Genomic DNA, 23,933 nt, shown 5'->3' with positions numbered 1-23,933 from the left:
TCCAACCTATGATCCTAAACTGTGATACACCATAATGTGCAACAAAAAATTTATCCCATTTCTTGTATAAAAAGACCACATTAAAGTCGACATGTTACATTTTTATAGAAAAGTGCAGCCTATGTTCTACACAAAACCCTAAAATATTTATGTTCAAGTTCTTTGCACAAACTCACTCTCACAAAAACTCTCACTCTCACCAGCTCTATTCTTTTTCTCCAGTTTCAGCCCCTTTCAGAATGAGCCGTTTAGGAGCTCTGTCTTTTTTTACAGTAGGTACAGATCCCTCCCTCAGACGAAGTCTCCAGGCTAATCCTGACTAATAATTATGGTATTGTTTCTCTGTGTGCCACCAAAACAGCGCCCTCTGCAGACTTCTGACTTCACATTTTTACATAATTTATCTTGATATCTGTTTTGTTCTATTCTATTTTTATTGTGTTCTTTTATTTTGTTATCTATTTTATCTATATTTATCTATTTTTACAACAGCTCTTGGGTGTAAACTGGATTATGAGATCTCAATTTCGTTCCACCTCATGTACCACATGTGATGTGAATGACAATAAAATCTCCTTGAATCCTTGAATTCTTAACCCTCCGACTATCCTTAAATATCCTTAAATAAAAAAACAACCTATATTCTCTGTACCACCATGATCCTGGCAATTTAAACCTCAGGAACAGGAGGTAAATAATCTTAATTTTAGATGCATCACTGCTACAATCATCATTATCAACAGCTGGCAGTGGTTTTAATGTTATGGCTGATGATGTTCTGTAGGTATTCTGTATAGTTTATATACTGCTGCACATTTTCTAAAGCAGATAATCAGCTATAAATACAGTTTCTTGCAGAACCGATGAGGACTTCATGCTCCTGTCGCTGATAAAGCCCTCCCCCAGCGCCCGTCTCAGTCCCCCCACCTCCACCCCTCCACTGCTACAGCCAGGCTGTTAGTAAACCCGGCGGCAGCGCCTACCGAGCGCAGCACCAGCGCAGCCCTGAGTTCTGAACGCATTCGAAGAATTTAACCCATAATTGCTGAGGGACCGGGGGGAGGGGGAGGACTCAGAGCCCCCAGATCAACCAGCAACAGATCCTGTTAAACTTTACACTGCGGAGCTTCATCCTAACATCATCTCAACTACAGAAATAACCCTGATAAAGAAATATAACTCAATAAAATAGTAAAAAACACCGGATTTTAAAAGTGTTTATGATGCTGCACATGATAAAACTCCTCCTCTTCCTCATTTTCTGCAGCAGCTAGTAAAAGAAAATATTCAGAAAAACGAGGAAAAAGATCAGGAAAAGCACTGTGTCTACATCAACCCGTCAATTATAGTATTCATGGCCCCGCCCACCTCGGCTTGGGACCGCCCACAGACAGCAGAGCTGAAGCCGGGCAGCGACGCCGTCTCGTCAGATAGGAGATAACTAACAGCGCTAGGAACAGCATGCAGTTCATTCCTGTGTTATTTGTGCGAATAACACATCAGTGTTTATATACTTTACCCAGTAATTCAGAGCTAAGAAACAAATGGTTAGAATTAGTCTATGGAGGAAAAACACCACCAGCCAAGTATAACTGAGATAGATAGGTGCATGTTTACAACAACACTGGGGTGTATTTTTACTTTCTGGACCTGGACTCTACCCACCTCTGTGTGTAACTGTAGGTTTAAATAGGATCTCAGGTGGATTTGGTTTTACAGAGACTCTAAGACTAGGTCAGTGGCTGAACTGCACTTAGCAGAAAAGCATTATTACACATGTTGTAAAGTAACATATGACATTGCAAAAAACTGTTATTAGTGTAAAAATGTATTTATTTTAAAACCGTTCTATTCTAACCGTTGCTTGTCTCCTGGTGTCTCAGTGCTGTTAGCCAATCAGAGGCGATATGTTTGCAGGTATGAATATTCACAAGCAAGAGCTGTAATCCTATCGAAATCCTATCATTTCTATTTTTCTCCGATAAATACACTCATACAGTGAGGAACAGCAGCAGGAGCTCCTCAGATAAAGTGCTGTTCTCGGGCAGGTTCTATCCAGGCGGGACGGAGCGAGACAGGTTAGCTGGCTAGCGTTAGTTAGTGAGTTGTATCAGTATGCTTTTTTGCAACAGATTTTTTTGGTGGTGCTGTTCTACACAGTGCTCCACAGCGCCTCTAGTGGTGTGGCGGTATGTGAAACACAGGTTTTAAAAGCTTAAAAGCTAGGTCTTGCTCTGGTGCGCCCTCTAGCGTCCAACCGAAATAAAAGAAGTTTTTTTTTACGACTGTGTTCTCCACACTTTAAGTTCTCTTATATCGCATGTGATCAAAGATCTATTCTTGATAAACGAGAAACGAGAGATCATCCATATTTGGGCCAATCAGCTGGCCCGAATACAGCATATTGGCCTCTGGCCATGCCCTCATCCTCACCACCAAGCGAAGAGTTCTCGTGCCAACAGCTCACGAGGAAACACCACCTTCCAGAGAACAGGAACAGGCTTTAAGTGAAAGTCAGCATTCCTCACATTCCAGACCGGCTGACTTTCCGCCGGAGGAGATTAAACACATTAAACACTTTTCAACACTTAAACTCAACAAGAGGAAACTCCACCGAAAAAAAAAATTACTGTACCCAAAACCTGCACCTGCAGTCCTTTAAAGGTCATAAATACATACACAAACACGGCTGGTGAACAACAACGTATAGAGCTCTATTGTACACCCTGTGTAAGGTGCATCACAATGCTTATTGCTATCTTACACCACGTCAATAGTCTATTTTCTGAGCTGCACTGACTGATTAAAACCCTGACAACAGTCAATCGAGTCCGTTTCTATAGGTGCTCCCACCGTTTATATACGCCCTCAATCGCAACTTTTACATCAACAATAAACAGAATAGTAAATAAAATAACATTGCTGTTCCCGTAAATGAGCTGCTGGAGCTCCTTCACAGCGTCAACCAGCAGCTCAGTTTCCTCTGCTGAGAAGAGTTTGTTGAACACGTCCAGGTAGCTGCACCGTTACAATAGCAATCCACCAAAGTCAGAGCTCACCTGATCTACTCTTAAAGAGAATAACAACTGGCACACCGATTCAAGATTTCTTGTTATGCCCCCAAAATGAACCACACCCACGATTAATTAAGAGAATTAGTACATGCCTAATGGTTATAAAGAGTTATAAGTTATAACTTATAGTATATACTATAAACTAATACTATGATGAAAATCATATGGAATTATTTAGTGTTAAACACACCAGAATATATTTAATATTTTACATTCTTCAAATGATCATTTCTTGCTTAGACAACTTAGATGATCAGTTTTATGAGGTAGAGTCACCTGGAATTCAGGCTTTCAGTTAACAGCTGTGCTGAACTCATCAAGAGTTAATTACTTGAATTTCTTGTCTCTTAATAAAGTGTTTGAGAGCATCAGTTAAAGTAAAGTAGTGAAGAGGTAGAGTTACAGGTATACAGTGAATAGTGAGTATTTGAGTAATGTTCGAATCCAGATTATGAGAAGAAGCAACAACTACTCAACTAAATAAATGTTTAAAAGTGTCCTCAAGTGCAGTTGCAGCAAATACCATTAAAAAACATTGTAATGATGGAACTGGCACTCATCAGAACCGCAGCAGGAAAGGAAGAGCGAGAGTTCCCTCTGTTGTACAGGACAAGTTCATCAGAGTTACCGGCCTCACACTTCTCTATCAGGCAATCCAATTCAGGAGAACGGTGCTCGTCTGACTGCACTGTGTCAAGTGTATAAAGTTTGGTGCTCCAGCCTTAGTGCTGGAGAAACTTCACTGAAACTCCTGTAGAACTCTGTACTTCAGTGGAGTGGCTTTACTGCTCCTTAAAACCTGACTGATAGAATTCATACATAAGGAGCACCGGATTATAAGCAGCTCTGATGATTTTTGAAGAAAATTAAAGGATTTTAAATTCGCCTTATAGTGCAAAAAATACGGTATATTAGTAACGCTAAAAACACATCAATTGATTCCGAGATAAAGCAAGTGAGGATGTTCTGAATTGGATGTGGTGAGGTTAGGATAGCATTTACATTTAATCTGACTCAGGTATCTTGTAGATAATATTGAGTAACAATTAAAGCGATAACTCACTATAGATGAGATTAAAGAGCGATTAAAGCGATAACTCACTATAGATAAGATTAAAGAGCGATTAAAGCGATAACTCACTATAGATAAGATTAAAGAGCGATTAAAGCGATAACTCACTATAGATGAGATTAAAGAGCGATTAAAGCGATAACTCACTATAGATAAGATTAAAGAGCGATTAAAGCGATAACTCACTATAGATAAGATTAAAGAGCGATTAAAGCGATAACTCACTATAGATAAGATTAAAGAGCGATTAAAGCGATAACTCACTATAGATAAGATTAAAGAGCGATTAAAGCGATAACTCACTATAGATGAGATTAAAGAGCGATTAAAGCGATAACTCACTATAGATGAGATTAAAGAGCGATTAAAGCGATAACTCACTATAGATGAGATTAAAGAGCAATTAAAGCGATAACTCACTATAGATAAGATTAAAGAGCGATTAAAGCGATAACTCACTATAGATAAGATTAAAGAGCGATTAAAGCGATAACTCACTATAGATGAGATTAAAGAGCGATTAAAGCGATAACTCACTATAGATGAGATTAAAGAGCGATTAAAGCGATAACTCACTATAGATAAGATTAAAGAGCGATTAAAGCGATAACTCACTATAGATGAGATTAAAGAGCGATTAAAGCGATAACTCACTATAGATAAGATTAAAGAGCGATTAAAGCGATAACTCACTATAGAAAAGATTAAAGAGCGATTAAAGTGATAACTCACTATAGATGAGATTAAAGAGCGATTAAAGCGATAACTCACTATAGATAAGATTAAAGAGCGATTAAAGCGATAACTCACTATAGATAAGATTAAAGAGCGATTAAAGCGATAACTCACTATAGATAAGATTAAAGAGCGATTAAAGCGATAACTCACTATAGATGAGATTAAAGAGCGATTAAAGCGATAACTCACTATAGATGAGATTAAAGAGCGATTAAAGCGATAACTCACTATAGATAAGATTAAAGAGCGATTAAAGCGATAACTCACTATAGATGAGATTAAAGAGCGATTAAAGCGATAACTCACTATAGATGAGATTAAAGAGCGATTAAAGCGATAACTCACTATAGATGAGATTAAAGAGCGATTAAAGCGATAACTCACTATAGATGAGATTAAAGAGCGATTAAAGCGATAACTCACTATAGATAAGATTAAAGAGCGATTAAAGCGATAACTCACTATAGATGAGATTAAAGAGCGATTAAAGCGATAACTCACTATAGATGAGATTAAAGAGCGATTAAAGCGATAGCTCACTATAGATGAGATTAAAGAGCGATTAAAGCGATAACTCACTATAGATAAGATTAAAGAGCGATTAAAGCGATAACTCACTATAGATGAGATTAAAGAGCGATTAAAGCGATAACTCACTATAGATGAGATTAAAGAGCGATTAAAGCGATAACTCACTATAGATAAGATTAAAGAGCGATTAAAGCGATAACTCACTATAGATAAGATTAAAGAGCGATTAAAGCGATAACTCACTATAGATGAGATTAAAGAGCGATTAAAGCGATAACTCACTATAGATAAGATTAAAGAGCGATTAAAGCGATAACTCACTATAGATGAGATTAAAGAGCGATTAAAGCGATAACTCACTATAGATGAGATTAAAGAGCGATTAAAGCGATAACTCACTATAGATGAGATTAAAGAGCGATTAAAGCGATAACTCACTATAGATAAGATTAAAGAGCGATTAAAGCGATAACTCACTATAGATAAGATTAAAGAGCGATTAAAGCGATAACTCACTATAGATAAGATTAAAGAGCGATTAAAGCGATAACTCACTATAGATAAGATTAAAGAGCGATTAAAGCGATAACTCACTATAGATAAGATTAAAGAGCGATTAAAGCGATAACTCACTGGCAGGGTCAGGGAAAGGCAGAATGGAGGTTTTGTGTATAACGCTGGACGTTACGCACAAAACAAAGAACTCTCTATTATATAACATATTCACGAATGAAGAAAAAGCATAAAGCTCAGCGTTATTATCTACAGATCAGAGCGTACACTACCGCAAATTACACTATATAACAGCATACAGTACTGATCCAGCTCCGTACAGATCATTTAACTCCATCACCTCCACGTCCACAGGTATATTAAACTACTTCTACCAACATTAGTGAAAGAATACAGCTCTGTAAAAAATGAAGAGATCACTTCAGTTTCTGAATCAGTTTTCTCTGATTGTGCTATTTATAGGTTTATGTTTGAGTAAAATGAACATTGTTGTTTTATTCTATAAACTACAGACAACATTTCTCCCAAATTCCAAATAAAATATTCTCATTTAGAGCATTTATTTACAGAAAATGAGAAATGACTGAAATAACAAAAAATAATGCAAAGAAAACAAGTTCATATTCATAAAGTTTTAACAGTTCAGAAATAATCAATATTTGGTGGAATAATCCTGGTTGGTTTTTAATCACAGTTTTTTTTTTTCATGCATCTTGGCATCATGTTCTCCTCCACCAGTCTTACACACTGCTTTTGGATAACTTTATGCTGCTTTACTCCTGGTGTAAAAATTAATTCAAGCAATCCAGCTTGGTTTTGATGGCTTGTGATCATCCATCTTCTGTTAAATCAAATAAATGTATCATTTGTAGGTGGTCTCTTATTTTTTACCCCAGAGTTTCAGATCACTAAAATCTAAAATAGGGCTTAAAGTGTATTTAAAATAATATAAATAAGAAATAAAATCAGATCAAAGTAATAAACCATTTAAAAAACTGGTTTAAATGACAGTAAACTGTATTTTGTGTAGTTTTTAGGCATCGTCTTGTTTTTGTTGTTTTATTTTGACTATAAAACTCTGATCTAAAGCCCCGCCCACCACTGTGAGCTGAGAGTGTGAGGTTTATCTGTATGGTGAGGAACGTGCTAACGCTCACCACCGAACAAAACAACTGGTCCAAGGTCAGTTCAGAGCCACTGAAACTCAATAAAACCCTGAATCACTTCAGCTCTAATACCAGCATCACCGGGCATCTGCTTTGATGTGAGGGTAACCATGACAACACCATCAATCAGTTACAATACGTAAAAACAGAGATACAGAGATTAATTAATTAATTCATTCATTAATTAAGGAGAGAAACGTCTCACCTGGCGACAGTTTCTGATAAGGACCAATCAGTAGATTTGTTTAGTAAAGAATCGACTAGCGATCACACCTGGTATTATCGTGGCTCCTGTGTGATCTCCTGTGTGATTGGTCATAAGTATCTAGTACAAAGAACAGGTATGAACAGGTGTGAACAGGTGTGAACAGGTGTGAACAGGTGTAACCCCATCACTCAAACCTATTATTTACTGATCATTCGTCAGAGATCGCGTTTTTATAGTTGTAGTGTAATAACTGCACATTGTCTCCTCTGATTGGTCATAAGTATCCGGTGTAAAATACAGGTTTGAACAGGTATGAACAGGTGTGAACAGGTGTAAACAGGTATGAACAGGTATGAACAGGTATGAACAGGTCTGAACAGGTGTGAACAGGTGTGAACAGGTGTTTACAGGTATAAACAGGTATGAACAGGTATGAACAGGTGTGAACAGGTATGAACAGGTATGAACAGGTGTGAACAGGTGTGAACAGGTATGAACAGGTGTGAACAGTTATGAACAGGTGTTTACAGGTATAAACAGGTATGAACAGGTATGAACAGGTGTGAACAGGTGTGAACAGGTATGAACAGGTGTGAACAGTTATGAACAGGTGTTTACAGGTATAAACAGGTGTGAACAGGTGTAAACAGGTATGAACAGGTATGAACAGGTGTGAACAGGTGTGAACAGGTATGAACAAGTATGAACAGGTGTAAACAGGTGTGAACAGGTATGAACAGGTGTGAACAGGTGTGAACAGGTGTGACCCAATCACTCAAACCGATTTTTTGATTTACTGATCATTCGTCAGAGATCGCGTTTTTATAGTTGTAGTGTAATAACTGCACATTGTCTCCTCTTATTGGTCAGGAGCAATAAATACCGTATTTTTGGACTATAAGGCGCATTTAAAATTCTTTGATTTTCTCAAAAATCGACAGTGTGTCTTATGTATGAATTCAAACATCAAACTGATTTCATGTAGTAAATGGTGCTCTGTTGTTTCTTTACATTTCAATTTAATTTCACTCAAACTTCTCTTTTACCAGAACATTTGTGTTATTTTTGTAAAATTAGTTTATCGTTTTTCTACTGTTGTGCTTAGTTTTTCATTTTTTCGGGGTTTTTTTTGGTTTAGTTTAGTTGGTTATTTTCCAATTATTTTTCATATTTTTCTGTTATTATTAAATGTTAATACTTTTGCATGTCATGTATTTTTTATTTCTCTTTGTTATTTGTGCTGAGTGGCACCGCATTAGTATAAAAACTAAAAAATATCTTTTTACATGATGTAGTTTCTGAGAAAAATGATGTGCACATATGAGGACTTTAGTTTTATATTTTATATAGCTTGTGCTAAATGGTACAACACGAACAAGCACATTTTTTTTTTTTTTAACTGTGATAGAAAAACTGTGATTAGAAACTGTTCCTCATCTGTAGGTATAGATTCCTCCCTCAGACAAAGTCTGCTGGCTAATCCTGCTGTGTACTGTCCGAGGTTCTTAACCAGCAGATCACAAGGGCTGTTTATTGAACGCAGTGTCCGATAAAACATATACAACAAATACATGGGACTTTGTTTAAATATTTGACGTTCTCTGTACTAATTGCTGCTTAGCATTTTGGCTACGAATTTGCTACTAATTAGTGATTGTAATCTCTTGTGTTCTTAGTTACCTTAGTTAGTACTGTTTGTTTTTGGGGGGTTACTCTCATATATACCTGGAAATAAAAGCTGAAATGTTTATATTTTATCTCAATTTCTTTCTTTTAAAGCAAGGAACTGTATTTTAGCGTCCCGTAAACACTCAGCAGTTCTAAAAGTTCAATAAACACATCATTAAAGATCAAACAACAAGAATAAGATCCAGCTCTGCAGGAAGAGAAAAGCCTTTTATTTTTACTCTCCTAAAAATAGAACTTCTTCTTACTGACTGAGATTAAACCAGCAACACCAGCCCGTCACTTCTTCACACAGCATCATTACTAAACCCCGTCTCACCACTTATCACAAGATATCTGACTTAATTTCATTTTTCACTTCACTTTTTTTATTTACTCTTAATTTTACTTTTAACTAAATAAATACTATACTAATCACTTAACACTGCAACAGTGAATAAAAGCTAATAAACAAATAAAACTCCTTTAGAAACGTCAAATAAACATATTATATAGAATAATAAATTTAAAGCAGTGCAATGAGAATGAAGCACTGTGTAAAATACAGTAAAGCCACCAGCGCCCCCTACAGGACACTAAACCCTGTCCCCTGTCCCCAGATTTACTCTCTAATAAACTCTACTAAACTCTACTAATACAAGTCTGTCTCTTCTCTTTTATACTCTTAAACATTCTGCACTTTCTTGGTTTAAAAAAATATAGATATAAAAACAAGATGGTAACACTTTCTATGAATGTCGTCTCTATAAGACTCTATAAACATACTCAAAACACATTATAATGCATTCATAAGGCATTATAAACATGGCTATATATATTTATAAAACTCTATAATTCATCATAGACATGTTTATTATGCATCATGAACTGTGATTATAATGCATTAATAGCTGTAGTGTTTATAACATGTTATACATCAATACCAAGAAACTCAGTCTCAGTTTACAGACTGTATCATGACTAAAAAAGCTTCCAACTTATAAACACACCCTCAGTAATCCTATAAATATAGTTATAACCACTCATAAATTATACTTGTCTTGAACATAATATTCGTTATAGTCAGTTATAATGTATTATAACAGGTCTTTGTGCACTCTAAGTAAAGTGAAATACTTTTTTCACTGCAGGACTGGATTATTAACGATAGATATATACTATTTTAACATGCATATCATAAGCATAGCTTATAATGTATTATAATCACAAGTCATAATGCTTAATAAACATGGCTTTAGTGGGTTATGCATTTTTATAAATATTTATAGCCATGTTTATAATGCCTTATGAATGCATTATAATATATTATGAATGTAGTTATAGAGTCTAATAAAGATGACGTTCATAGAAAGCGTTATCAACAAGATTATACATACATTATAAAAAGAAAAATAAGACATAAATGTTAAAAACAATGTTGGTAACACTTCCTATGAACCCTGCACGCATAATGCCTTATGAATGCATTTATAATGCATTATATGACATGAATAATACCTTATAATGACTGTAATAAGCCTGTGTAATTGCTCTTAAGTACTTACAGTATTTACGACACTCATAACACATTATAAACTACAAGTATAAGGGTTTATAAAGAAACGGCGTATAATGCCCAGAGAGAGCACAGTTTGGCCATGCTCTACAAACATGTGATTATAAATATATAAGGTAACACCTTATTTTAAGGAACACAAATTAGGTGCTTATTAATGTTATTTGCTTAATAAAGCCATTATTAGACATTTGTAAATTATTTATTCACTACTTATTATTAGGCTTTATTATGTGAATTAAGTGTTATTAGTGCTTAATTAGGGGTCTGTTATGTGTAAATTATTAATAATGGCTGTATTAGTTCTTATAAAGCACTATAAACAGTTATGTCAGCACCCTATTAATCAGATTAGATTATTAAGCATTAACTAACATTAGCTAATTCTACATGCTATTAGTGTAGAATTGGCAGCAGTTTGATTTATGTGAGTTTGGGAAGGTTATGGCTGTTAATAAGGGGTTAATAAGTCAGTAATAGACCAAGAAGTACCATATTCTAAAGTGAGTTTCTGTTCATCACTAATTACACACTAAAAAGAACTGAATAAATATTTAATCAATCACAGATCCCTAATTAAGCACCAATAACACTTAATAACACAGAATAAAGCCTAATAAGTAGTGAATAAATCATTTAAAATGTCTAATTAAGGCTTTATTAAGCAAATAATAAGACATGAATAAGCTCCTAATTTGTGTTCCTTAAAATAAAGTGTTACCATTAGGCGCTTATTAATGTCTTATTATTTGCTTAATAAAGCCTTAATTAGACATCTGTTAAGGATTCATTCACTACTTATTATTAGGCTTTATTCTGTGTAAGTGTTATTGGTGCTTAATTAGTGATCTGTTATGTGGAAATTATGTTGATTTTGTGCTTTTTAGTGTCTAAATAGTGATTAACAGAAGCTCACTACAGAATATGGTGCACATCTTGATCTATAAGTGACTTATTAACCCCTTATTAACAGCCATAACCTTCCCAAACTCACATAGATGAACTCAAACTGTGGCCAATTCTACACTAATAACATGTAGAATTAACTAATAATTCATGTTTAATAATCTAATCTGATTAACAGGATGCTAACTATAATAACTATAATAACCAATAACACTTACACATAAGTGCCTAATTTGTGTTCCTTAAAATAAAGTGTTACCATATATATATATATATATATATTTAGCTCAGGTCATTGTCAGCAGGTGACCCCAGGTGAGAAACAGTACTGACCTGAGTATGAGACTCGGCGAGGCCAGCCGACGCAGTCGAGTCCGGTGGGAGTGCTCTGTGAGAAGAAGTGATCTCTCAGAGACGGAGACGAGAGCTGCTCCGGAGACGTGAAGGAGAATCTCATCCGGGCCTGAGGAGGACAAACAGCATTACAGGACTTTTATTCTGACATCTAAATACAAAAATTAACCATCAAATATACGCAGGTAACTCAACAAAATAAATCACATTTATATAATGTTGACCTAGATTATTAAATATCATTCATCTTATTCACAGACATGCTGGAATTCAGGCAACAGCAGTATATATATATATATATATATATATATATATATATATATATATATATATATATATATATATATATATATTTATACTGCTGTATTTGCACCGGCCCACACTTTTACACTGTCAGATACAGTAGTACTTAAAATGATCATGTAAGGTTGTGTGGTTGAGGTTATTTACACATTGTATGATTAGAATAGGACTACTGAGGTAAATGTATGATTAGAATAAAATAGCGCTGCTGAGGTAAACGTATGATTAGAATAGCATTACTAAGGTAAATATATGATTTTAATTATATAATAGCACTGCTGTGGTATTGTATTGTATTATATGTATGACTAGAATAGCAGTGCTGAGGTAAATGTAGGATTAGAATAGATCTGCTGAGATAAATGTATGATTAGAATTGCACTGCTGAGGTAAATGTATCATTAGAATAGATCTGCTGAGGTAAATGTATGATTAGAATAGCACTGCTAATGTAAATATATGATTATAATAGCACTGCTGAGGTAAATATATGATTATAATAGCACTGCTGAGATTAAAAAAAGGAGATAAATATATTATTAGAATACATATACTGAGGTAAATGTATGATTATAAGTATTAGAATAGCACTACTGAGGTAAATGTATGATTGAAATAGTACTGCTGAGGTAAATGTATGATTATAATAGCACTGCTGAGATAAAAAAAGGAGATAAATATATTATTAGAATACATATACTGAGGTAAATGTATGATTATAAGTATTAGAATAGCACTACTGAGGTAAATGTATGATTGAAATAGTACTGCTGAGGTAAATGTATGATTAGAACAGCATTGCTCAGGTAAATCCATGATTAGAATAGCAATACTGAGGTAAATATATGATTAGAGTAGCACTGCTGAGGTAAATACATGATTAGAATAGCTTTACTGTGATTAGAATGATGATAATTATAAAATAGCACTGCTGTGGTAAATATATGATTAGAATTGCACTGCTGAGGTAAATGCATGATTATAATTATTAAAATAGCACTGCTGTGGTAAACATATGATTGGAAATATGTAAGTGTAATGTAAATATATGATTAGAATAGCACTACTGAGGTGAATTAATGATTAGAAGCATTAGAATAGTATTACTGAAGTAAATGTATGATTAGTTAGCATTACAGTATAGGTAAATTAATGATTAGAATAGATATACTGAAGTAAATGCATGATTAGAATAGCTTTACTGTGATTAGAATGATGATAATTATAAAATAGCACTGCTAATGTAAATATATGATTAGAATAGCACTGCTGAGGTAAATATATGATTATAATAGCACTGCTGAGGTTAATATATGATTAGAATAGATCAAAGGAGATAAATATATTATTAGAATACATATACTGAGGTAAATGTATGATTATAAGTATTAGAATAGCACTACTGAGGTAAATGTATGATTGAAATAGTACTGCTGAGGTAAATGTATGATTAGAACAGCATTGCTCGGGTAAATCCATGATTAGAATAGCAATACTGAGGTAAATATATGATTAGAACAGCATTGCTTGGGTAAATCCATGATTAGAATAGCAATACTGAGGTAAATATATGATTAGAGTAGCACTGCTGGGGTAAATGCATGATTAGAATAGCATTACTGTGATTAGAATGATGATAACTATAAAATAGCACTGCTGTGGTAAATATATGACTAGAATAGCACTGCTGAGGTAAATGCATGATTATAATTATTAAAATAGTACTGCTATGGTAAACATATGATTATAAAAGCACTGCTAAAGTAAATATATGATTAGAATAGTACTACTGAGGTAAATTCATGATTAGAAACAATAGCATTACTGAAGTTAATGTATGATTAGATAGCATTTTAGTATAGGTAAATTAATGATTAGAATAGATATACTGAGGTAAATGTATGACTAGAATAGCAATACTGAGTTAAATGTGTGATTAGAATAGCACTGCTTAGTTAATGCATGAGTATAATTATTAAAAAAGCACTGATGTTAAATATAAGATTAGAATAGCACTACTCAGGTAAATGTAAGATTAGAACATCACTACTGAGGTTGATTAGTTGATTAGTTTTTGTGTAAAAGCAGAAACAGATGAAAGAAAGTCATAAAACAGTCCATGAAAAAAAGAACTACAAGTCAGAAAAGGAAGCATGCTGGTCCAGAAAGATGCCAGGCAGGAAGTGAAGAAAAGATCAAAGAAGTAAAAGAGGATAAAAGGAGGAAGTTCCTGAAGAGCTGAGGTAGGAGAACCGCCGGTTCCGGTTTTGGCGAGATCCTTACTGTCTGGTTCTGGTCGGGATGTGTGGAGGTAAGCTGTCCCAGACTCCTCTGTAAACTCTGTTTTATCTTCTGGATCTTCTTGGTCTTTCCCGAGTCTGACAGCGTCTCGTCAGAGCAGGAGCGCTGCTGGGTCCTGGTGACGTCTTGCTGGGTCCTGGTGACGTCTTGCTGGGTCTTGGTGATGTCCTGTTGGGTCGGTGGGTCCGGTACTACTTCTCCGATGTCCCTCAGCTGAGACGTCCATCCGCACAGGTCTGAGACGGGTCTCGGAGCTCGCGGTCCTCTGTGCCTCCTCATGCGTGGCATGCAGGACGTTCGCGGGGTACCCGCCGCCCTGCCGCCGTCCTGCGCATGCTTTTAGTGCAAATTCAAGGAGTTACAGGATCAGGGTTTTATGGAAGATGAAGGCATGGATGATTGTGAGCTTGTTGTTTATCATGCATGAGTTTAGTTATGGATTACTGGATATTAAATGTTCCTTAAACATAAAATGCTGTGTTTTAAACGTTCTATTACAACACCGGGTGGCACTAAACACCACATGCACAACACACAACAATAAAAACACCTATTGATAAGAAATATTTAATTATTATTAGCAATATACATTACTGATTTAATCAGTTTACCAATTATATACCAATCTTCCCTTCAAATCCTTCACAATTATATTGTGCAATTTAGGGACATAATGTTAAAAAATTGCTGACCTAAATAGAGCCCATTAAAAAGAATAAAACTGTTTTAAAAATGTTTATGTGTCAAAACACTCCTAAATTGCATTTCCTGTAGCACACACAGGATGCTATGCTGGTTGCGATGGTGTTGCTATGGTGTCGCTAAATGGTTGCTAGGCAGTTGCTAAGGTGAGTCAATTTTTTAAATTTAAAATTATATTCCTATTCCAATGTCAAAACATGTATTCATTAATTAATCAGAAAGTACACAGCAGGATTAGCCAACAGACTTCATCTGAGGAAGGGATCTGTACCTACTGCACCAACCGAACAATATATAGTCCAACAATTTAATTATGTCATATTTTGAACCCCATCTGTTAAATCTTCATAATTTGAGCTCCAGTACAGTAATAAATACGCATAAATATTTATAAATTTGCTATGACTTTTAATTTGAGGTGGTAAAAACTGTAAATTACAACATTTAGATAAATTTTTACAAACATGAAATATGTATCCTATTTCGTAAACGGATATTTAAACACTCTTCAATACTGAGTAAAGTCATAAATAAAAAAAATATGCTGCACTTTATCCAATTAAACAGGGCTAAATACACAACAGTATTATTGTGTATAACGGAAACATAAAAATATCATATTGCTCACATCTACATTCAAGTTTACACTTTATAATTAATGGATTTTGTAGAATCAATCAAATCAATACATTTATTCTTGATATTTTTGTAACCTCTTTTCATAGGCCAATAGTGACTAGAATATGCTTCTTTTTCTTCAGCATGAAAATAAAACTTAAACTTAAAATCAGCTTTCATTCTTTATTATAGTATCTTTCTTATAAGATCTATAAATAATGGTACAGGAATTGTCCACAAATGGTATAAGGAACAAATAAGTAAAAATATGTCAAACCCAAGAAGATAATCTGCAAAAGTCTTAAAATAACAGGCAAATATTTGCTTCTACTCACCTCGGGTTCGTTGCCAGAGTTGGATGAAACCAGGCTGGTTTGGGACTGACTGTCCGAACTGCTGTCCTCCAGTAAGAACTCAGCGTCGAAGGAATGGGACGATGCCATTGGTGGAACTCTGGGTCTGAAAGACTGGGTCCTCGTTGGGAGATCCGAGATGCCCTCCATACTCTGGTCTTGACCCAGAGAGCAGAGCGAAGAGGCTACGGACCTCGATGGGTAGCGGAAGCTCCTGCGGTGAGTCCACTGTCCAGGGCTTTGAGGTTTGGGACTCATTGGCCTCATTGGCGTATCGATGCCTTCAAAAGATCCCAGAGATCTGGCCCAGGATGGAGACAGCTGATTAGCAAGTGCAAAAACAGTTCGGTGAATAGGAGCTTGAAAGCTGTCGTCATCTTCCGACGTAAGATCCGAGTCTGGAGAGAGTCCGTTAGTCACTGGGCTGGGTTCATCAGACTCCACATCAGGTTCGATCCCTGAGGTGTCTTGGAGTGATGAAGTCTTTTTGCAAAGTGGATCAGAGTTCCAGGTGTCTTTCAAATTTCTGTCCTTGAAATAAAGTCCATCCTGAGCCAAACCAGCGACAATGTCACCCTGGGTGCGACGTCTTGTCCTTGAACTGATTGATGCAGGAACGGAAAAAGTCCTTTTGAGTCCCTCAGATTCCTCTTTACCTGTCTTTACTTTTCTTTTGACCTTAGGGTCGTCATTTTGTATCTGCTGGTTCTCCTTCTCACCAAAGCGAGTCTCAAACAAGTTTGACAGCGATTTGTGAGCCATGGCTAGCTTCAGTCGCAAATTTAGGTTATCAATGCTCTTGCTCCTCTTCTGGTTGAACCCTTCCATCATGGGCGAGGGCTTAAAGTGCAGGAGGTCGCCATGTCTGCTGTGCTGCCTTGTCTGCTTGGATCTGGAAGCAGATGTGGATTCTCCACATTTCTCCATGTTTTCCCAGGTCAGGGCGAAGGCTTTCTCGAAGATGTCGTCATTGGTGTGATCGCTGAACTTCAGCAAGTGCTCTGTACTGTGAGACATATGGGCTTTGTGGAGGGGTTTAGGGGAACTGGGAGAGTGTTCCTCCTTTTTCTTTTCTTCATTGACATCCTGTGGAGGCGGTTTGGCCTCAGGTTCAACCTTGTTACCACCCTTAGCATCTCTCTTGGCTTTGCGGAACGAAGGTATTCGAGAGAACATGGAAAACCGTGATGCTTTCCCTGCTGCTGAGGTGCTCTTGGTCTCCTTGTTCTTTGTTGTGCTTTGAGCACAGCAATTGGTTCCTGTGTGAGACTGAATGCTATCTTCTACATCATCACTGTGCAGACTGATGGAGTCCAAGTCTGGAAGCACAGTTTTGACAATATCGTTATCCCCAGTTCCAGCATTCCCAGTTGCTAAAGAGGAGACGGTCCTTTCGTCTCGACAATCTTCGGGATTGTCGGTAACAAAGCAAACTCTTTTGACCCCTGAAGAATTTGCGGGTACACCTGTAAGCTCTTCATTGTCATCCTCCTTTTGCGGGATGTAACCATTATTGTGAGACAAGTGACAAAAGGTATCTTCACTGACATTTGAGTCGTCAAATCCAGGTACATCTTTTTCCTGTTCTACTTCTGAGACACTTTCTTTATCTGCTTCACAGAAACTTTCTTGAGGCTGATCCGCTTCTATAATGGGCTCTAAATTAGTGATCGACAACATCCCAAGCTTGACGTCCGTGAATGGATATACCTCTATTTCTGCACTCATCAGTTGTGGAGATTCTTCTGGAGAGGCAGTTTCCCAACAGAGATCAACATCAACTGTTAGGGATGTTGAATCCCTGATTTGAGCCGATTCTTCATTACAGCCATTCTCAAACCTTCTTTTAGTGCTTTCTAATTTCTGAACATCGCTGACCTTGACTGTGTAGTCCGAAGGCAACAAAGGCAACATACTTTCCTTATCAAAAATCTCTTGACGCACAGGTCCATTCCCAGACACAACACTTGAACATTCAGAGACATCGCCGTATTCGCCAGCAATCAGCAAATCTCGACTGTGCTGGCCATCTGTGTGTGAGGAGGCAGAGGGATACAACACGGCGGAACTGCCCTGGCTCTTGATGTCAACGTCCTTGAGCTGAAAGGCTCCCGCTGTCTGATCTCCCTCTACTGCAGGGAAGTGCATCTGGCACTCTTCCTCAGCAAGGTAATCACAGATATGCTTCTGAGCAGAGTTGCCTAGAGAGTCCCTAGAGCTCATACTGGGCTCTGAATGAAGTTGACTAACAATATCGCTTTTATTACCTGTCAGCAAGTCGGCTTTGGAGGCCTCCTGAGAGACCCCAGGCCTGTTTGCTAAATCTGGGAGGACATCATTATCCTCAGAGTAACTGTCTTCCCCTGAAAATGAGTAGGAGTCAAACTGGTCAAGTTCCTGCTCGGGCACAGGGCTGAGGGGGGTGCATGGCATCTTGGAGGAAATTGATGCAAAAGACTCATGAAGAGGGATTACTTCTGAGAATGACGTCTGTAGTGTGGTACTATGTAAAGTACATTGGGTTTCCGGAGCAATTGCTGTAGAAGTAGTATTTACAATACTGTTTGTCCTATTATTAACATTGTTCATGTTGTTATTTTGCTCTAAGTACATTTGTCCAGAATCAAACCTATTCAGTTCTAAAGCAGAATCTTTACTCTCAGAAAAAATACCTGCAGTAGTCTTATTATCGATAATATCATTAATGTCTCTTTCCTGATCTGTGAACCACTGGCCAGACTCAAAGCTTTTGGGTTCTAAAGAAGCACCAAATAAAGTGCCATGAGCCTCTGGGAAAACTTCTGTGGAAATTTGTTTGATATATTCTGTCCTATCGATAACATGATTGATGTCACCAAGGTCATTCAGGTCATTGTTCCTCTCTGGGAACAATCTTCCAGACCTCCAATCCTCTAAGCCTTCAAACCTGCTGGGTTCTAAAGCAGTACTAAGTAAAGTGCAAGGTGTTTCTGAGGCAATTTCTGCAGTGGTCCCTCCAAAATAGTTTGCCCTGTTGTTTATGTTGATAATATCTCGCTCTAAAAACAATTGCCCAGAGTCTTCCAGGAACCTGTTGGGCTTTAAAGCAGCACTAAGTACATTGCAAGGTGGGGTCTGTGGGGCATTTGTTATAGTAGTTTTTACGATATTGTTTGTTCTATCATTAATGTCTTTATTGTCTCGTTCTGAGAACAATTGCCCAGACTTAAACTCGTTGAGCTCCAGAGCAGCGTTGAGTAAATTGCATGGTGTCTTGTGGCAGTGCTCGAAAGCTACAGTCTTTATGTTATTGTTGGTGTCTGAACTATAATCCCTTATTGTTCTGGGAGTCGCTCTGTTATGTAACAACGATGCATCAGCACTTAACACTTCATAATCCCTGTCTGACTGGGCTTGCACACAGGAATCCATGCTTTCATCACTTACGTCGCTAACTGCATGCTCTTTTGCTGTGGTCCTTTTAGATTCTTCAGGTTTGGTCACGTCTTTTCTTGACACATCGTTTGAAACGTGACCCTGTTTTGGATACACGATTATCTTTTGCATGCCTTCGTCTGTGACGGACAGATCAGCCAGATCACAGGTTGTTGTTTGTGTACAGTTTGTGCAAAGTTCACCAACTAATCCAATGCAGACGTCTGTAGGGCTCACAGGAGCAGGTACAGGTTCTAGAAGTTGGTCTACAAAGTTTTCTACATCATTTCTTTGAACAGAACCCAAACTTTCTATGCTTTCTACATTTTGGACTTCTTCACCTGTAAACGTCATCATCACGTGAGAGTCACCATAATCTGAGTTGTCTGAATAAATGACCTCTTGTGATTTTTGTGGGATGACCGTGAATTCTTTTGCACAATCTATGTTAGGGGTGCTCTCGTGTGGATCAGTCCTCTGGATTAGAACAGTGCTATAAGAATCAGTGATAAAAGAATCAGTGCTAAAAGGGATGCTAGAGTGTTCAGTGCCAGTGCCGCTAAACGCAATTGAGCCTGGTCCTACTATGACTTTCTCATCTTTGTAAAAGCAAATTTGTTTGTCGTTAAAGTTTTGTTTGATTTCTTGACAATTTACCCTGACCGTTGATTTAGGTTCACGAGATGTTTCAATATAGTCTAGACAAGGTCTGTAACTAGTGTGTGAACCTGGATTGATATCAGATTTAGAGTTCAGATTCAGAGTCTTGCTGTGATCAGTGCAGGACATGTTGTCCGGGCTGTTCAGATCATGAACATTTTTATGTGCCAGATTTGACAAAATGCAATCATTAGAAAAAGACAAACTTGAAGAACCCCCTTCTGTTGAACAATAAACCACATCCATAATTGTGCAAGAAGTTTCTAACAAGCTATGCTCATTCTGGCAAGCCATACACTCGTTTTTGAATGATGGTAGTTCCTCGGGATGAAGCATGCAGTTATCAGAAGGTTGTAGGAGTTTGTTTACCTCACGAGATTGATCAATGTCAGTAACCTGTTCTAAGTGCCCCTTTTTAGAAGAGTTGAATGAGTCAAAGTCCTCCCGTCGATTGCATTCAAGCTCATCAGCTGGTGAGGGTTGCGAACAAACCTCAACGAGATGATCTGAAGTTTCCTTCACATTTGTATCTGTTAAATCCAGCATCCGTGGTACATGTAAATGATTAAAAAAGGTTTCAGCATCAGGGTCATTCAGTTCATGCTGTTGGAGGAACTTGTTTTTGTCTGTCACAGAACAAATTACCTGTGCAGAATCCAAAATCAACTCCAGTTCAGTGTCACTTTCATAATTGCTAACATTTTGTGACTTTTTCTCATTTTCGCTGCCCACGGTGTCACCTAACGTGTGCTCTGCTTCATGTCCACAATCAGTCTTTAAAAACATGTCTTGAGAAGTGGACTCTGTGAAAAGTTGCGTTGTGGTTGAGTCATTTGATTCAAAACAGACTTCCGCCTGGTTAGTCATGCAAACTTGTGCGACAGGAGGAAGTCCAGCTTCCCTGGATAATTTTGCACTGACAAGATACGTATAGTCACCAACTGGATTACTGCCTGTAGCATCTAAAGACATCCCACGGCAATTGATTGGCATTGGCTTAGAGTCTGGCTTTTCAGAAACATTTGACTGGACATCTAAAATCATTCCACTGCAATCTTTTGTCGGTGGTGTAGAGTCCAATTTTTCTGGGAGATTGGACTGAAGAAGGGGAACATCTAAGATCATCCCCCTGCAATCATTTGTCAGTGCTATATTGTCTGATTTGTCAGGGACATTGGACTGACAAACAGGAACATCTAAAGTTATCCCACTGCAATCACTTGGCATTGACATAGACTCTGATTTTTCAGGGACGTTAGGCTGGGGAACAGGAACATCTAAAGTCATCTCATTGCAGTCCTTTTCTAATGCCACAGCGTCCAATTTTTCTGGGAGATTAGACTGAGTAACAGAAAGATCTAAAGTCATCCCACTGCAATAATTTGCCAATGATGTAGAGTCCAAATTTTCTGATAGATTGGATTCAGTGTCGGGAACATCTAAACTCATCCGGCTACAATTGTTTGTCAGTGTTATAGAGTCCAAATCTTCTGGTAGATTGGATTCAGGGTTGGAAATATCTAAACTAATCCCACTGGAATCATTTGCCAATTGCATAGAGTCTGATTTGTCTGGGACATTGGACTGAGGAAAGGGAACATCTAAACTCATCCCACTGCAATCGTTTGTCAGTGGTATAGAGTCCAATTTTTCTGTGAGATTGGACTGAGGAAGGGAAACATCTGAAGTTATACCAATGCAATCGTTTTCCAGTGAGACAGAGTCTGATATTTGAGGGACATTGAACTGAGGAATGGAAAGATCTAAAGTCATTCCACTACAATCATTTGTCAACGGCATAGGGTCTGATTTATCTGGGAGATTGGACTGAGGAAAGGGAACATCTAAACTCATCCCACTAGAATTGTTTGCCAATGGCATAGAGTCCAAATTTTCTGGTAGATTAGATTCAGGGTTGGAAATATCTAAACTTATCCCACTGAAATCATTTTGTAGTGGTATAGAGTCCAAATTTTCCATGAGATTGGACTGAGGAAGGCAAACATCCAAAGTTATATCAATGCAATTGTTTTCTAGTGACATGGAGTCCGATATTTGAGGGGGGTTGGACTGAGAAAGGGAAACATCTAAAGTTGTACCAATGCAAGAGTCTGATTTTTCTAGGACATTGGCCTGAGGAATGGTAACATCTAATGCCGTCCCTCTGCAATCGTTTGTTAGTGGTACAGAGTCTGTTTTTTCTAGGACATTGGGATGGGAAACAGGAACATCTAAAGTCATCCCAATGCAATCATATGGCAATGGCATAGGGTCTAATTTGTCTGGGAGATTGGACTCAGGAACAGGAAGATCTACGCTCATCACACTGGAATCATTTTCTAGTTGTATGGAGTCAGATTTTTTTGAGAGATTGGACTGAGGAATGGAAAGATCTAAAGTCATCCCACTGCAATCATTTGCCAATGGCATTGAGTCCAAAGTTTCTGGTAGGTTAGATTCAGGGTCGGGAACATGTAAACTTGTCCCACTACAATCGTTTGTCCGTGTTATAGAGTCCAAATTTTCTGTGAGATTAGACTGAGGAAGGGAAACATCTAAAGTTATATCAATGCAATTGTTTATCACTGGTGTAGAGTCCAGTTTTTCAGGTATGTTGAGCTGGGAAACAGAAGCATCTAAGGTCATCCCACTGCAATCGTTTGCCAGTGGCACTGAGTCCAATGTTTCAAGATTATCTGACTGAGGACTAGAATCCTTAGCATCTGGTTTGGCCTCAGGACCATCGGAAGGTCCTTGTTCCTTTTCTGCACAAGAACAAACCCTCTCCTGGAAGCCAAACGAGTGTTTGGGCGAGTCCAAATGCGTTCCAGTGCATGAGCCAGTGTCTGAGCTGAGAGGCGTTCGAAAGCAATCATCGGCGTCATGGCTGAAGTCCGAGAAAGTGTCGCTGTAGCACGAACGGGTTTCAAAATATTCCTCTGTGGTGTCCTGTGATTCGTCCAGCACTGACTCAGTGCATACCTGATGACCCGAGCTCTCGTCCTGCTGTAACCCTCCAGGTTCAGAACAACCGGCTTCAGCGGCTTCAACACCTTCAACAGGTGGGGCCTGAAAAGAGACAGATACGGAGTTTTAGCTTTGCTTATTTTGCTTATATATTCTGGTAACTGGTAAGTTCCTTGAGGTTGTGTGGACAGAGCAGAAAAGTTCTATAAACTGAAGCCCTTCAAACTTAAAATATGACTCCGCTAGAGACACACAAACCCTGAAAATGTATGGAAAACAATCATTCTGACAAAAAACATCTACAAATCTGGACCTTGAATCCAGTTTCCAGTCCTGAAAGACTTTGACTAGGAAGAGGAACCCAAGAAACGTGGGCTGGAGTTCATGAGTGGCTTCATATGATAAGCTTCTACCAATCTTTAGCTATTATCGTTACACTAGTATTGTTACACCTACCAAGGATTACACAAAATCTAGGACTGAAAACTGGAGTTGAGGTCCAAATTTGAAGACTTTTAGGGGCTTGAACAAGGCTTTTTCTAGTGTGTATCATGAGCAGATATATATTTTTCTCTAAATGTACTTTATAATATTCTGATACAGAAAATATAAGGAAAATAATTACTTAAAAAAGAAGTTATATGTGCCAAAAACAATATTGTTCTTGCAAAAAAGTTCCTCTTATCTAATATAATGGTTTAATAATTCTGTTCCTAATAAATATTTTTATAAAATAATAGGCCTATGCTTCTTCAGTGTTGCAATGTTAATTAACATCATTCTGAACCGATTTTACTCATCCCGAAAATCTT

At 37.4% G+C, this 23,933-nt stretch overlaps 1 protein-coding gene and 1 long non-coding RNA gene across 6 annotated transcripts in view; one reads left to right on the top strand and one right to left on the bottom strand.

The window, feature by feature from the left end:
* The window catches only part of arhgef4 (Rho guanine nucleotide exchange factor (GEF) 4), a 113,435-nt gene that overhangs the window by 45,741 nt on the left and 43,761 nt on the right, over positions 1-23,933 (bottom strand). For both annotated transcript variants that reach the window (XM_022668305.2, XM_049476719.1), the window contains 3 exons: positions 16,063-23,223; positions 14,390-14,743; positions 11,783-11,912 (listed from right to left, as the gene is read on the bottom strand). In XM_022668305.2, coding sequence (XP_022524026.2) covers positions 11,783-11,912; positions 14,390-14,743; positions 16,063-23,223 — 7,645 coding nt within the window. The remainder of the gene's footprint in view (positions 1-11,782; positions 11,913-14,389; positions 14,744-16,062; positions 23,224-23,933) is intronic.
* Positions 7,582-8,105, top strand: LOC125801082 (uncharacterized). 4 transcript variants are annotated; one of them, XR_007438581.1, is made up of 4 exons: positions 7,582-7,672; positions 7,743-7,852; positions 7,943-7,992; positions 8,033-8,105. It is a non-coding gene; the product is annotated as an uncharacterized LOC125801082 (long non-coding RNA). The 4 variants fall into 4 exon arrangements; XR_007438580.1 differs by having other exon boundaries at positions 8,023-8,105; XR_007438579.1 differs by lacking the exon at positions 8,033-8,105 and having other exon boundaries at positions 7,943-8,027.

This window comes from Astyanax mexicanus, chromosome 4, assembly GCF_023375975.1.
Source record: "Astyanax mexicanus isolate ESR-SI-001 chromosome 4, AstMex3_surface, whole genome shotgun sequence".
NCBI classification, from domain to species: domain Eukaryota; kingdom Metazoa; phylum Chordata; class Actinopteri; order Characiformes; family Acestrorhamphidae; genus Astyanax; species Astyanax mexicanus.
The sequence above is the reverse complement of the archived record's forward strand: the minus strand, read 5'-3'. Positions and strand labels throughout refer to the sequence as shown.